Below are 16187 nucleotides of genomic sequence, written 5' to 3' on the forward strand. Positions count from 1 at the left end.
GGCACTTGGGGCCTAAGAATTAAAATTAAAGAGTATAAAAGAGCCTATATAACTGGAGTCTTAGTTCCACTGTACATTATCTTTTTCTTTTTCCCATCTCTCCCATACTAAACCTTACAAAGAGTAAACACACAAAGCAATTCGCCAGAATTCTATAATCCAATGCGGGTTGTAACTAGAATTGGATAGTTGTATCCTGGTCGAGCAGACGTCGTAGAACCACAAGCACAAGAGTGGGACGGAAATACTGTTCGAAGGACATAGATTTTGCGCTAGCCTCTATCTATGATTCAACCAAGTTAGTATCAATTTAATTACTGTATTTATTTCTGTTATTTCATTCTGTATTGCAAGCATACTTCGTTAATAAAGAATTAATATTTCAATTTCTATTATTTTGTTTATTTTCTGAATTGTTCTCCAACAAATTTAAGTATATATATCAGGTACCTAACTTTAGTGCAAGAAGCTTCTCTGCATCTATGCACTTACTCCATTCTTATTGTTCCCCTTTCCTACCATGCCAACAAGCACTAGAACAAGCATTGAATGGAATGAAAAAACATGTTTTCAAATGTCCATATCAAAATAAAGCTAACAAACACGAAAAATAATCAGTCGTTCAAAGCTAACTACCATCAAGCAAACGTGCCAAGTAAATTGTTATATCTAGGCAAACCCTACTCAAAAAGCACTGTCAAGCAAGCAAACTATGCTCTAAAACGTACGACTACAACTAGCTAAAACATGCATAGGAATGGTGAAGGGCAAATAACACACAAGGTCACTGAAGAATTCTTGGGTAGAGTCTGTGCTCTAATTTTCAAGCCCCAGCACTCGCTTAAACCTAGCAAATGCCAAAGTCAGAATTCTTGGAAAGCACATGAAAAGAGGCACATCAAAAAGAAAACTAGGAAGAAGCATCATCACGTTTTCGTCAGTTAGCACACGAGAAGGGAAAGAGTCAAATCAGAGAACATGTTTTAATTTTCGGGCCAGGGTTAGAATCTTTGGCACAATTCGATTTTCTCATAGTCCAAATAATCAAACGAGTTAATGTTAGGGTTCAAAAATTTCATTAGCAAGCCCAATTGTTGTATATTTGTCACAAATCAAGCTTAAATTCATGTGTAAAATGTTATGCGAAGGGTATGCAAATTCACAATCATGACATGCCAATAAAATAATAATTTATAAATTGGACATTCAAAAAATCACACTAAGTCCATGCAAGTCACACATAGTTATTGTGCCAAGTTGCATATTATAATATTAATACATTGATATTTTAATTCAAATCACGTCAGGCACACGATATGCATAAGTGGACGCAAGCCACATAACAAAGCTTGTCGAGGGTCGTGGTGTGGATGGTTACGAAAGTTTACTAGGCCTTCATGGAATTGGGATTGTGGAAGATTTTGGGTTGCTTGGGAGAACCAAAAATCCAAACCCATGATCTTAAGTTCACGTGGGAAGGCTTGAGAGAACAAATCCTTATCATTTTCCTTACAAACCAACCAAGACACTCAGCAACCAACTAAAAACCCAAAGCTGAGATGACCAAACTGAATCAGGTTTGAGCTAGAGTCGTGCGCCTCTTTTACTGTACAGAAAGAAAGTGTCTTTCCCTTCCAAGCTCATATAGGAAAACGAGGGAGAAAACGGAGAGGAGCGTTGCCAAAGATGGAGTCGTGCTATAAGACTTGGTGCAAGAAAAAGGAACCATGGGTAATGTGTCTAAGCTAGGTCTCATAAGGGTACCAATCTTCGGGTTAATTACACCAACACCCCTTGAGTTTATCAAGTTTTCACAAAACCCCCCTCACATTTGAGACATTACACTAACATCTCCTCAGGTTTTAATTCACTTCCATATAACCCCTTCAGTCAAAATTCTTCTAATAAATTGATAATTTTACCCTTAAAACTAATTATTTAAACAATAAAAAGAAATATCAGCAAAGGAAAATCTTAAAAAAATTTATACACAAAAAAAATAAATTAGAACATTAAAAAAATAATTATAATATTGACAACTTCCTCCCCGCAGTTCCACCATCGAACACCTTCATCCCTTCCTCTCCTCCGCCCCACCCTTTCTTCTCCCTATGCCTGCCCGCTGCCCAGATCATTCCGCTACGGCAAGAAGAATTATTATGAGTCATTACAAAAAAGCCTGCATTGTTGTCGGCACCGGAGAGTTTCGGTGCCGCCATGGCCATGAAAAGCAACTCATGTGTTTCTATGGTTTGTATGATATGGAACCACAATTCGAGATGGTTGTGTAAGGATTCAATTGGGTATGGTCGGGAAAGATTGGGGCTAGTCTGGATTAGGTTGGGATAGTGGGGTGGGGCTGCGCTGTGAATCTAGGAATACTCCATTTTGTTCTGGACTATGTGTATTGTGCATTCATACACAGTACAAAGATTAGCCCTCAATTTTTTTTTCGATAAGGTGGGACGGGGGGAGAGGAGAGGAGCGAAGGTGTGCTATGGTGCAACGGTGGGGAGGAAGTTATTAATATTATAATTGAACTGGCGGTGATATTTGCTGCCAATTGGCCAGGAAAAAAACTATACTACGACCCATTGAACACGTTTTCTTGCTAAAGAGAATCGGCCATAGAGAAATACATGTACCAAGTGCTCATACAGGAAAGTTGTCTCCTGGGTCTGGAACCTCGGCGTTGCTCTGAGAAATCCTTTTTTTCTCATCCACTCAGGATGGTGCGGACACACATGCATAGGTTACAGGTGATGATTACTAATTCTATCTTATTCCTTGGTGAAACACCACCAGACCAGTTTATGTAGAAACGCTCGGCGCCTCCTATTTGCTGGCTCTTCTGGTAGTTGAAGTAGACAGTGGAAACCGGCCGACAGTACAAGGTCGAGCCGCACCGTAAAGAAGCAGGTGTTGAAATGAGCACGAGAGGGTGGCTGCTCAACCAACCATTTTTTAATGTTTTTTTTTTTAAATATTTTCTTTTTCTAATATATTTTTTTTATTGTTTAAGAAATTAGTTATAAAGGTAAATTAGTCATTTTATTTGCAGAATTTTGACTGAAAGGTGTTATGTGAAAGTGAATTTGTGCTCGATAAACCTCAGAGGGTGTTAGTGTGATTTTTTTTGGTAAAAAGGTAAATATATTACCAAAAGAAACAAACAGTCTTACAAACTATACAAACACAGGTCCAAAGACAAAAGTACACAAACAATCAAAATGGACCAGCCAAACAAACAAAAGCACAACCCAAACAACAGTTTGAGCCTAGAATAGACAAAACAAAGCAAAGTTGTGAAGATCGACTGCAACCACCATTACAACATTCCATCACGATCCGTCCAATTCCATGCCTTCAACATCACGTCAACTCACCGATCGTAGCATCCAACTCCAAGCACCAGCATGTACGCAGCCTTAATTGAAGAAATCCAACAACCAAATGAAGAAATCCAACTACCAAAAGAAAGAAGCCCGTAAGAACCCACGAGCAACATTGCTGGAAAAGGCAGACAGAGATGAGACGGTGATGGTGTTGGGAACACCTGAGCCTGATAACAAGCACCAAAGCTCTACACACCATCTCAGTAAAGCATGACTGCATATTGGAGTATGGATGAACAAGGAAGAGGGACGCAGGTGGGATGAGAAGAAAAGGACAAATCGAAATAAAGAGCATAGGAAAACGTAGTCGAAGGAAGGAAAATGAGACAACGAGATGAGGGGGGAGAATGGCTAACCAACTCCAGCCGAAACTAGGGTCGGTGCCATCAGGTCTGTGCAAATTTGAAACTCTCACATAAAAAGTGAGAAAAACTCTCAAACTGAGAGAAAGTCTCTCACAAGGAAAGAAAAGGCCTTCGCCGGGTGTCGGGTTATTAGTGTAATTTACCTACCAATCTTCTATAGTGTTATCCCAAATAAGAAATATTTAGCTGCAAACATGGAAAGAATGAGGGAAGACTCAGCAAATTTAGAAGAGGAGAAGAAACCACGGGATTCCCCAGTTGAAACTTGGAGATATCCCTACATTTATAAACCAAAGGCATCAGTACACTTGAAGGCAAAACACACCAACCAGAGCAGGCTATTTCTAAGTATTGAAAAACCTAAATCCATAAGCTTTAACCATTTTTCTTCATTCTGATCTTTACCACAAGCATCCCTAATCCACCAAAGTTATCTCGCCATTAGAAACCCTATATTAACTACTGCAAAACCATGCAACCAAGAACGTACTCTCTCTCCCGCATGTCAAACTAGTGGACTTTCAGCTTCCCCACCACATTCAGGCAAGTTACAATTGACTGTAATTATTCAATCATTGCTAAATTAGAACCATTGATCCATCGAGTATACTTTTTAAGACGTGCCTTTTCTTTAGAAATATTTCAGGACTTGGTTCTAGAAACGAACTAGGGGAGCTAAGCATTTCACTAAAGCCTCCAACTGGAACAAAAAGGTCCCCCAACACCTCTTGTTTTCAGATTATAGAACCCAGGGCCGAAAGTGTTCCTTACTCGATCAAAGTCATTCAATTTAGGAGTCAGCATCGCATTTTACCACATCACCACATTCAAAATATTCGCATGACTGAGCTCGATAGTGAATTGGCACACCCACATCAACAATCGAGCCACCTAAGAACGTAGGTAGCTCTTAGTTACTTGACCTGCTTACGATGTAGGCTCTGTAGTTTTTAAGGTCAACATAGTTGAATTTGAGACATCTTTTATTTGTCAATGGAAAGGAAGATTAATAGACCATCATGCTAGTGTCTGGCCATATTGAAGGTTGGAAACGTGTTAAAGAATGCAATCCAACATTGAAAGCTTGACAAAATAAATTACAATTAATATTGAATTTTCTAGGTTGTTTAGATTAGCTGATTGTTTTCGTGGCTGCTCAACCAACCATTTTTTAATGTTTATTTTTTATTTTTTAAATATTTTCTTTTTTCTAATATATTTTTTTATTGTTTAAGAAATTAGTTATAAGGGTAAATTAGTTATTTTATTTGCAAAATTTTGACTGAAAGGTGTTATGTGAAAGTGAATTTGTGCTCGATAAACCTCAGAGGGTGTTAGTGTGATTTTTTTTGGTAAAAAGGTAAATATATTACCAAAAGAAACAAACAGCCTTACAAACTATACAAGCAAAGGTCCAAAGACAAAAGTACACAAACAATCAAAATGGACTAGCCAAACAAACAAAAGCACATCCCAAACAATAGTATGAGCCCAAAATAGAAAAAACAGAAAAAAGCTGTGAAGATCGACTGCAACCACCACTGCAACATTCCATCACTATCCGTCCAATTCCATGCCTTCAACCTCACGTCAACTCGCTGATCGTAGCATCCAACTCCAAGCACCAGCATGTACGCAACCTCAATTGAAGAAATCCAACTGCCAAAAGAAAGAAGCCCGTAAGAACCCACGAGCAACATTGCTGGAAAAGGCAGACAAAGATGAGACAGTGATGGTGTAGGGAACACCTGAGCCCGAGCATGCACCAAAGCTCTAGACACCATCTCAGTAAAGCATGACTGCATCTTGGAGTATAGATGAACAAGGAAGAGTGACGCCGGTAGGATGAGAAGAAAAGGGCAAATTGAAATAAAAAGCAGAGGAAAACACAATAGAAGGAAGGAAAATGAGACAACGAGATGAGGGGGAGAACAGCTAACCAACTTCAGCCGAAGCTAGGGTCAGCGCCACCAGGTATGTGCAAATTTGAAACTCTCACATAAAGAGTGAGAAAAACTCTCAAACTGAGAGAAAAGGGCTTCGCCGGGTATTAGGGTGTTAGTGTAATTTACCTACCAATCTTCTATAGTGTTATCCCAAAAAAGAAATATTTAGCTGCAAACATGGAAAGAATGAGGGAAGACTTAGCAAATTTAGAAAAGGAGAAGAAACCATGGGATTTCTCAATTGAAACTTGGAGATATCCCTACATTTATAAACCAAAGGCATCAGTACACTTGAAGGCATAACACACCAACCAGAGCAGGCTATTTCTAAGTATTGAAAAACCTAAATCCATAAGCTTTAACCATTTTTCTTCATTCTGATCTTTACCACAAGCCTCCCCAATCCACCAAAGTTATCTCGCCATTAGAAACCCTATATTAATCTCTCTCTCTCTCTCACATGTCAAACTAGCGGGCTTTTAGCTTCCCCACCACATTCAGGTAAGTTACAATTGACTGTAATTATTCAATCATTGCTAAATTAGAATCATTGATCCATCGGGTATACTTTCTAAGACGTGCATTTTCTTTCGAAATATTTCAGGACTTGGTTCCGGAAATGAACTAGGGGAGCTAAGCATTTCACTAAAGCCTCCAGCTGGATCAAAAAGGTCCCCTAACACCTCTTGTCTTCATATTATAGAACCCAAGGCCGAGAGTGTGCCTTACTCAATCAAAGTCATTCAACTTAGGAGTCAGCATCGCATTTTACCACATCACCACATTCAAAATATTCACCTGGCTGAGCTCGATGTGAATTGGCACACCCACATCAGCAATTGAGCTACCTGAGAACGTAGTTAGCTCTTAGTTACTTGGCCTGCGTGCGATGTAAGTTGTGTAGTTTTTAGGGTCAACATAGTTGAATTTGAGACATCTTTTATTTGTAAATGGAAAGGAAGATTAATAGACCATCATGCTAGTGTCTTGCCATATTGAAGGTTGGAAACGTGTTAAAGAATGCAATCCAACTTCGAAAACTTGACAAAATAAATTACAATTAATATTGAATGTTTGAATGGTTTTGCTTTTGATTGTACGGAGGCCTAATGCTATCCCACATCAAAAATTTGTCAAAATAAAGTACAACTTATTAAAATGTTCCACTCCTAATGGCATTAAGACCTTTTGTAGGCCACTAGGTTCTTAACTTGGTTTATATTCATCTTGTGATGGTTTTTAGTTTATTTTCATTTTGTGATTGTCATATGAAATGCACTTATAATTTGTACTCCAAAATGCAATTATAATTTGTACTCCAATATAATGGAAATATGAAAATCAATTAAGATCATTGGGACTATAGATAGCTCCTTAATTTTGATTTTTATGTTTTTATACAAGCGATATTGGTAAAAGATGTGATCGAACTCAGAACTTCAATTTCAATTGTTGGCACGTTAAATTTCAATTTGCCTTGCCCTTGTCCAAAGGACACTGGCTTGTACCAGAGGATAACCTTTTACTTTAGTGGTTGATTTTCAAAGTTTCAAACAAGAAGGTTATACCAAGGAAATATCAAGGGAAAATATGCATAAGAAACAAGGTGAAAGAGGACAATTGCTACCACCAAATGCAATGGATGGGTTCTCAAGCGTGCAGAGAATGGCTTGTGTGTTACACTGAAATAAAGGAAAAACTGGTGCAAATATGGGGCAATTAATTTGCTGCACCAACTTCCCCTCTAACTGCCCCACCCTCCAAGTCAAATGGGCCCCATACATGCATTCTTCTACTATCTCTTTCTAACAATATATTAAGTGTCTAATAACACCAATAATTTCTCAAGTTTGTATTTGTTAATTGTATGTTCTTTTGTTTTGGGGTGGAGAGGGGATTGGTACACATTGTTTTCGTGGATTTTCTAGGTTTTTTAGATTAGCTGATTGATATAACTGAAGAGTTGTGAAACATGTGACATGATTGTTGTATAGGCACATCATCAATGAGGTTAAAACACATGGAGAACTTTGTGTACATTTGGTCTTCCTTTTCTACTTCTAGACAACTGGTTTTTGAGCTCATGAATTCAAATGTGATAGTCATTCACAATTTGAATTGGATAAATCGAAAAAAAAAAAAAAAACATCAACTAAAGTGGCAAGAGTAGAACACATAGTTCGAAAAGGTACCTAAGAAACTTCAAATTATATTTTCAACGTCTTGGATCTTCTCATTCGTTGTAAATTAAGTTAAAATACCTCAATCTACATGCATGTATAAACATATAATTGAAAAAAGAAAAAGAAAAAAAAAAAAAGAGTTTCATGCCAAATATGTGCTTATGTTGTTACATTGCAAATGTAAACTACGTACAGATTCAAATAAATATAATAATATAGCAGTAGATTGATAATATACCAATAAAAATTCTGTCACAAGTCTGAAAAGAGATAAATCATATAAATTTTACATAGTATGCTTACAAAATATTACTTCAAAGTACTTGTGCATTTTGGCTTGTAGCCTAGTGTAAGTATATATACTATCTACCATAGTAGTGACCGTAGATTCCCAATGTTAAGGAATAAGGAGTCATATAAAATTTAAATTTTAAGACTTTATTATAAGCTTAAGTCGTTTTGTGAAGCCATGCAAACAATGACATACGAAAGAACCTCTAAATGTGTTGCGTGCATGGGTCGAGTTCTTTGACAAAGCAATGACCTGCAACGTTGACGTTGAGATTTGAAAGTTTTACTCTTCATCAGCTTCGGATTAAAAAACTATTTCTCTGAAATTAGAGCAGCACATCTTCTAATTAGTTTGTGTATAAATAGGCAGACCCAGTATTTGAGAAAAAAGCAGGCCAATTTAATTAAGCAAAGATCAAATTTAGAAATTAATTAAACACAATGGGGAGGACTCCCTGTTGTGATGAAAGTGGTCTCAAGAAAGGACCCTGGACTCCTGAAGAGGATCAAAAGCTTGTGCAATACATTGAACAACATGGACATGGAAGTTGGAGAGCTCTTCCAAAGCTTGCAGGTTTGCATACAATATATGATTACTTAGCCTCTCTTTGTTGATTAAATTGTTAGTTTACAATCGAGTTACGATCGACTATCGATACTCAAAATCTTAAGCTAACATGCCTAGTTGACTAGCCCCAAAACATGGGTTGTCACTCTCCACGTTATTGAGATTTGAATTCAAGATCTCCTCCCAGATATTGATAAGATAAATTTGTTGGTTTTACCACTTAAATTGCTATCATTTTCTATTTTTTAGGTCTCAATAGATGTGGGAAGAGTTGCAGGCTAAGATGGACAAACTACTTAAGACCCGATATCAAAAGAGGCAAATTTTCTGAAGAAGAGGAGCAAACAATTCTACATCTCCATTCTATCCTTGGAAACAAGTAATGCTTTATTCCATGATCAAACACATAAAAGTTTTCAACCCTTCCTTCATACATATATGTTTGCATAATATCAAAGATTACTCTTATATATTTTTGCTTAATTACAAGATGGTCAACAATTGCAACACACTTAGACGGCCGAACGGACAATGAAATCAAGAACTTCTGGAACACACATTTGAAGAAAAAGCTGATCCAGATGGGTTTTGATCCAATGACCCATCAGCCAAGAACTGACCTATTTTCCAACTTGTCTCAGCTTTTAGCCCTAGCTAACCTGCAGGATCTCATGCAGCAATATCAGCCATTGGAACACATTAATCAACATGCAGCAACATTACACGCAGATCAAGCCGTTCAATTGGCCAAGCTTCAATACATCCAGCATTTACTCCAATCCGTAGCTTATACAAGCAACAATGACAGTTATACCCAGAACAGAAGCACAGAGATGGAAATGGATGATCAGGCTTTTAATTTGTTAAACTCGATTAATATTCCTCCTATCAAAGAAAACCCGAATTTTAATTCACTACAACTGGAAAATCCAAGCTCATTTTCTCATGGATATGGTGGTAATTCTTCTCAACTACTCCACCATCATCAAACCCTACTGCCTCATGACCTAGCAGACCCACAAGTCCCTTTCAGTTCTCTACCATCTTTGAATAACAGTGATCATGAAATGGGCCAGGGCTCCAACTTTACAGTGGTCCGTAGTCAAGAAAATAACCCATCCGATGAATCTCCATGGTTTAATAATCTTCTATCTCCTACCGCTCCTTCTATTCCTCCAACCAGCAATGTTCCTGGAGATGCGTGCTGCAGCAGGTCTAGCTATGGAGGAAGAAGTAGTGATTCTTCATCCTACTGGCCTGACCTTTTTCTTGAGGACGCCAATTATGGTTGAGAATTCTTACTTAACGATTATTTTTACAGATTGAGAAAGATTCAGTGTGGTTGCAGTTTTTGTCGTTGACTTGTTAATTATCGCCTCTTCCTACATGCATTTGCAAGCGTATATATACCCACTACAGATACGTGTGATGTCATGCATATCTATGATTACTTGTACATGTACAAACTAGCTTGTATAAGTTTACGCATTATATATACATATATATGTATGTATGTATGTATGTACATTATTGTCATGGCATGAGTATTTAAATTTACCCTCCTCCCTCTACTGTTTTTAAGATCAATTATATTTTGCTTCCGTTATCGTCTTTTAAATTTACTAAAAAAAATCTGGAAAGTCATACATTGTTTTGCCTAATTCTCAAGTTATATTGTTATTTTATAAAAGGGTGATGCTAGAGATGCTATCTTTTCAGATCATGTTTTGTAAACTATATGATATGACGTTTGATAGTTAGATTCTTTCGTTATATTAAAAATAAAATTTAACCTTCAACTTCCATATCATGTTATACTGTTTTCCTTTATAAAAACTGTTTTCAACTTAGATAAGACACTACATTGGTGGCACTACTGTAAGGATTAAAAATGTATAGTTGCTCCACTTTTTAAAAGACAAGGACCTTTACACCTAGTACGGTGCTAACTTCTCAACTTCTAGAACGAGAATGCCTTGCATTTCATATGTAAGAAATCACTTCTAGCTAAAGCCAAATCACATTTTGATGTGTCTGCAGTATTTTTTTGTTGCATTTTTATAAGTTAATAATATATACCGTGTCAAACTGTAATTTACATGTAAAAACAACTTCTTAAAAGTAAGGAGCCAAACAACGTAGGTTCCAATCACCACATTATGGTATGATTTTTCGGACATAGAGCTATTTTATTATTCAAAATTAAACATAGATCAATGCTCTAAGCCGCTGCTCCCCAAAAAGGAGGAGTACAAATTAAGTGTAATTCACTTTTCTTTTTAACTTACTAACACATAAACTATCATATCATACAATCTTATCATTACTCAAGAAAACACGGCAACCCATGATCATGACGATGTCGCAAAGTATGTTTGCAAAGTTGTGCACTTCTCACTTTCTTAAGACAATAACCAGCTAACAAGGTCTACTTTTATTTTACTCTATCAACAAGAGGCATTCTAGAAACTTCTCGCTAAACTATCTCTATAAGCCAATCAGCAGACACACTGAATACTGAAGTCCTTGAAGGGGCCGGGGTTGTCCCTTGGTTCCCTCCACTACTCCTCCTCCTCCTCCTCCTCCTCCTCCTCCTCCTCCTCCTCCTTAGTATTCATGTGAAGAGTGTTTGCTCCTTAGCCATCTTGTGCTAGGTTTCTTGACTTTGGTTTTATCTTCTCCCGAGTTTGGTCATTTTCTGGATCTACCTTGTGAGGCTAGATCTTTCATGATTCATGAATCTGCCATCTTTCTATAGATTTGTGTCAAATTTACCTTGCATGGTTAGATATTTGATAAATCTACCGTTTTAGGCTTAAGTCACTCAAACATTTGATAAATTTGATGTTTTTCCCTTCAAGCAATCAAGGCTAGATCAAACATTGACAAGTGTTTTAACTGCTCATAACCGCCTTTGTGGCATCCTAAGGCACTAGTACAAGGCCATGTGGAGAGAGCTTCACACACGACCTTGTATTAGTGGTCAGAGATAGTGAACCTGTTCATTGAAGTCGCTCTTCCTCCGTAGCAATATATCATTGACTTCAGACACCACAATGGCATGTCGTTGCATAAAATATCGTCTTAATAAAAATAACATTGATAGTAGAAGCAACCTAGGTATTTATAACTTTCATTTTGTTCTTAAAAAAACAACTTAATTTACTGAAGTTGGTCATGGACTCATGATTGTCAAAGCAACAAAAGAAAATCAAGGTTGATTAGGTTTCTTCCTCCACCATTTTTCCCAACTGAAAGAAATAAACTTCACCACCACCTAATCCTACCCCATGGTTGTACAGCACTCCAAGTTTCTCATGTCATGGTAATCATCTTCAAGACGTTACTTATGTCATGACAATCATGATAAATAATTTTTTTGTCTAAACAATGGCGATGGTTGTAACTGACAACTAACAAAGACAAGGATTTAAAAAAATTCAATGGCCATATTCCGAACTTTTAACTACTTTTTATACTTTTAAATCAAAATAGAATAGATAAAACACTCAGAGTATAAGATATTCTATGGCATCGTTGAAAATCCCGTTTGTTTCATTGCACACACTCATATTTAAACAAGTTTGAGACTGCAGTCCATGATAAAATACCAAACCGTGGCAAAAAGGAACGAAAATCCGTGCCATTATTGAAACTCTGGGATGCTACTCTAGGAACTCAACTCTTCACCTAGAAAAAGAAAAAAGAAGAGAAAAAAGCCGTCTACAAATGTAATGGCTCTTGGAGTAATTTTAAGCATTTATTTTTACACCCGAGGTTCTATGCCTGATCCCTTCTCCGAAGTATACCTTGTACTTATTCTGGGAAAACCTTGAGGTCACAGGCCCTTGAGAGTTCAACAGTGATTGACCTATAGGTAGAGCGAAGGCACAAAAATATAGTCTTACTCGTCACATAACTAATTCTTAAAGCCATATGCTTATCTTAAGACTTCCTTTCTAATTATATTGGGCGAAAGGTCCATCCCAACCGTTCAGGTCTGCGTATAGAACAACGAACGACCCACAACTATTAACAAATATTTAGTGAATTAGCCAAACCCTCCCTACAGACTAGGGTAATTAGTAATTACCACCAGTGCCTACTCACTACCAACCCTCCTAATGACCTAGGGCTAACTTAGCCAGTCTATCCTTTGATCCTCTAACTAGCAAATACTACATGTTTTATCAGTATTCAAAAGATGCCTAGCAAAAGAAAGAGCTATGGTTGCCATTGACTATCACAGCAATGCGTGAGCGACTGTCACTAACATAACTATCTAAAGTTTTAGTTATTGGAAAGAAAAACTACTTGGGAGTTAATACGAAGTTTGACAGGGAGTTCTGTTGGCAGAAATGATATATCATTCATCATTGACATGAGATACTAAAATCAAAGCAATATACAACTTCTGCTTATAAGGTCGTACCCCCACCATCTGATAAAAGAGATGCAGCAGCCGCAGCAGCAGTAGGAACAACCCCAGTTGAAGTGCCCGGTTTTGACAAATGCAGGAGCCTGCAAAATCGATTCCAGGTGTATGAGTCAAGTAAACAAATTTTCATCATGTGCATCATAAACCTTAAAATCAGTTTGCCTAATCCTGGTTAGGGACTCAATGACCAACAATTTATCAGGTTTATGCAAATAATATGCACTCTCTTGTAGTCTCATCACTTATAAAATGATCAACCAACATGGAAGAAATAGTCAATTTGGATCCTTTGGGCCAATATGACTGCTGATAGACCGTTGGGACCCCTAGCCATGACACATACAAGGAACAATCTTATGCTGTAGCCGTTTGGGAGGGTTGTTTAATGCTTCTTGAAAGTAAACATTTCAAAGGAAAAAAGAAACTTACGGTGCAAGATATTCACTAAAAGATGATACTGCAGCAACAACTTCAGCATAGTTTTCAGATGTAGCAGGAGCTGTTACTTCAACCAGCTGTATCCCAGGAGTTACAGGGACAGCCGCATCTACGTCATGGAGTTGTAGCATCTTATTAACTGATGACACGGTCACATTGATCTGCGTGCCCCTCTGGAAATGGAAGGAGAATCCCACCCTTAGCAGCTCATGGTCCAACTTGTATCCAAGTGCATAAAAAAAGCGAAGCACATTCTTGCTTGTTTTGCTTTCAACCACAGATCTTACTAGCACTGAAAGTTGCTCAGCACCTGCACCTCTCATTGCACCCCCTATATGCCTTATGGTCCTGCAGATCTAGAATTAGGCATCAATGCAAAAGTATGTACGTAAAACACACAAACTCATACATGTTAATGAATATGCCAGGGGAGGTTTTAAGTCATACCATGTCGGTTCAGTTTGTTCACTTTGTTCAATATCGCATATAAGTCGAACCTCTGATGCTACAAGCCCTATAGAAAGGAAGATCATAACTTGTAATGACCCACAATATAATATCTTTAGTGCTATTCAGCTGATATGTACTCAACCAGACCATACTAACAAAAAATAATGACAAATTAACATGACCATGTGAGATGTCGTAGTCAATAAATGAAACATACTGTATACTATAGTTGTCAGTCCTAAGAAGTTGAAGAAATCAGAAACCCTTTACAAAAATTCATCTAACAGTCCCATGCATCTCACATTGGAAAAGACAACGGACATCTGGGAAAAACTTGTCATTAAAGCACACCAGTGACACCAGGGGAGGCTTTCAACATGTCTTAAAATGAGCTCACAACAGGCAAAAGAGCTATAATGAATGTGGCTTAATTGTGTAGAAATGTGTTGAGACATAGCATCCTAACCACTCAGATCGAAACTAAATGAGGAAAGATATCAATTACCAAGGTTTGGGCCACTTTTAAGGCATATCTCATGGACCCTCAAATTTTTCTTGCTAACACCACAAAGACCCTGAAGAAGAATCTCAAGGGCCTCAACATGCTGCAAAATGCAAACCATATTTTTAGATGCAGCTCCAAACACTTCTCACGGAAAGCGGGAAATGGAATTCTTCTAGTTATTTTACTTACAATTCTGAACAATATATATCCAATAAACACAAATCATTTGTGCATGCAAGAGGAAAAAGAGCTACTAAATCAAATGTTCGTAAGAAAGATTTTTTTGGGACTAACTACATTTTACACCCTCCATATTTATTGTGATCTTTAAAATGGACCAACGAGGTTTTAATTTTCTCACATTGCACTATGATGTTTAGAAATCGTTTCACTTTATAGGTTGTTGCCGATTTGACTGTCTCATCCTTCATTAGATTGATGATCTGGCAGATATGGAGCCCATTTCTAGGCTGTGTAGAAACCACACTTGGACTATTGTTACCAAATTGTGCAACTGCTTATCGTTTTGGGACGATTATTTTCAGTCCATGTGGTGCAAATGTTGCTTCCAAGTCAACCCATAATCAGGTCTCGTGGTTACCAAGTCATCAAATTAACTCACGAAGCAAATGTAAAACACCCATAAGTCATAAATCACTATGATTCTAACATATTAACCTCAAATGAAGCATTGGATAAACTTGGCCACCAAAAATTAAGCACCAAGAGAAAGATTCAATTTTTTTTCTCATCTAATTGCAAATTTGCAATTGCAGAAATTGTATGGAGAAATGTAAGTCCGAATCCAACTCAACCCCCAAAACTTAGTAAAAAAACTCACCTGTGTTTCTATAATTCCTTGGACCACGCACTCCATGAATTTGGTACAGTTGATCTCGCACTTTCTCAAGCCCCTGTGAATTCCTGAGAACCAAAACAAAGAGAAAAAATAAAACCCAATAAACTGTAAACTAAAATAAAGTAGAATTAAAGGAGAAAACATGAAGAATCAAAACGTAAATTTCTGAGAGAGTAAATTAAATAATGAAAAATACTAACCAGGTTTGCAGCAGCAATACCGCGCAAGCAGCAAGGTGAAAAGATGGAGAGAGGGGAAGAGGGGGTTTCGGGGTTTCTGTGTCAGAATTCAGAAGCTTGGAGAAATCGAGCGAAGAGCGATGGTGGTGGCAAAAGCGCATTTGATTGCGGTCATGGACCCTGAAAAAAAGTAGAAAGCTTGAGCGAACATGATGTCTTTACTGGGTTTAACAATTTTTTGGGCCCTTGAATCGTCACTTCAAAAGCCCATTTTTGCTTTTGAACTGATTTTCTTTTTGACAAACGACAAGATAAAATATTATTATATTCATTTAAACTCGGTGAATTCAAATTTGAGTGTAAATGAGGATGCACATGCATGAAGGAAGATGAAAAATGTTAAACATCAAATTTAAAGTTTACGGTGTATGTGACAATTTGACATATTGTAAAACTTTCTTTTTAACAAATGATAGGATAAGTTAAACTATATGGTGAGAAATTCGAACATAGGACCTCAAGTGCAAGATGAATAATCTTAATCACCCAAGTTACAAGCCACTTGTTGAA

The 16187-nt window shown here is 37.4% G+C and overlaps 2 protein-coding genes across 3 annotated transcripts; one reads left to right on the forward strand and one right to left on the reverse strand.

The window, feature by feature from the left end:
• Positions 1-8561: 8561 nt before the first annotated feature.
• LOC103939715 (transcription factor MYB93-like) lies at positions 8562-10310 on the forward strand. Its single transcript, XM_009349824.3, has 3 exons — positions 8562-8754; positions 8998-9127; positions 9239-10310. The coding sequence occupies exons 1-3, from the start codon at positions 8622-8624 to the stop codon at positions 10038-10040; spliced, it is 1065 nt and encodes a 354-aa protein (XP_009348099.2). The 5' UTR covers positions 8562-8621; the 3' UTR covers positions 10041-10310.
• Positions 10311-13027: 2717 nt separating this feature from the next.
• LOC103939714 (mediator of RNA polymerase II transcription subunit 18) lies at positions 13028-15834 on the reverse strand. Of its 2 annotated transcripts, XM_009349823.2 has the most exons (6): positions 15639-15781; positions 15421-15503; positions 14580-14679; positions 14072-14138; positions 13616-13972; positions 13028-13269 (listed from the first exon to the last, which is right to left on the reverse strand). In XM_009349823.2, the coding sequence occupies exons 2-6, from the start codon at positions 15454-15456 to the stop codon at positions 13167-13169; spliced, it is 663 nt and encodes a 220-aa protein (XP_009348098.1). In that variant the 5' UTR covers positions 15457-15503; positions 15639-15781; the 3' UTR covers positions 13028-13166. The 2 variants fall into 2 exon arrangements, with proteins under 2 accessions (XP_009348098.1, XP_009348097.2); XM_009349822.3 differs by lacking the exon at positions 14580-14679 and having other exon boundaries at positions 15639-15834.
• Positions 15835-16187: the final 353 nt, after the last annotated feature.

The sequence above is a fragment of a genome, unplaced genomic scaffold (genome assembly GCF_019419815.1).
Source record: "Pyrus x bretschneideri cultivar Hongxiangsu unplaced genomic scaffold, Pyrus_bretschneideri_v1 Contig2, whole genome shotgun sequence".
Classification (NCBI taxonomy): domain Eukaryota; kingdom Viridiplantae; phylum Streptophyta; class Magnoliopsida; order Rosales; family Rosaceae; genus Pyrus; species Pyrus x bretschneideri.

What these genes read in the sequence shown, in the direction of transcription:
- LOC103939715 (XM_009349824.3), top strand. Translation starts at nt 8,622, where the DNA reads ATGGGGAGGACTCCCTGTTGTGATGAAAGTGGTCTCAAGAAAGGACCC. An exon ending in AGCTCTTCCAAAGCTTGCAG is followed by an intron (nt 8,755 to 8,997) that starts GTTTGCATACAA and finishes TCTATTTTTTAG; the next exon opens with GTCTCAATAGATGTGGGAAG. An exon ending in CATTCTATCCTTGGAAACAA is followed by an intron (nt 9,128 to 9,238) that starts GTAATGCTTTAT and finishes CTTAATTACAAG; the next exon opens with ATGGTCAACAATTGCAACAC.
- LOC103939714 (XM_009349822.3), bottom strand. Translation starts at nt 15,778, where the DNA reads ATGCGCTTTTGCCACCACCATCGCTCTTCGCTCGATTTCTCCAAGCTT. An exon ending in GTATTGCTGCTGCAAACCTG is followed by an intron (nt 15,504 to 15,638) that starts GTTAGTATTTTT and finishes TTTGGTTCTCAG; the next exon opens with GAATTCACAGGGGCTTGAGA. An exon ending in TTTAGTGAATATCTTGCACC is followed by an intron (nt 13,270 to 13,615) that starts GTAAGTTTCTTT and finishes TCGATTTTGCAG; the next exon opens with GCTCCTGCATTTGTCAAAAC.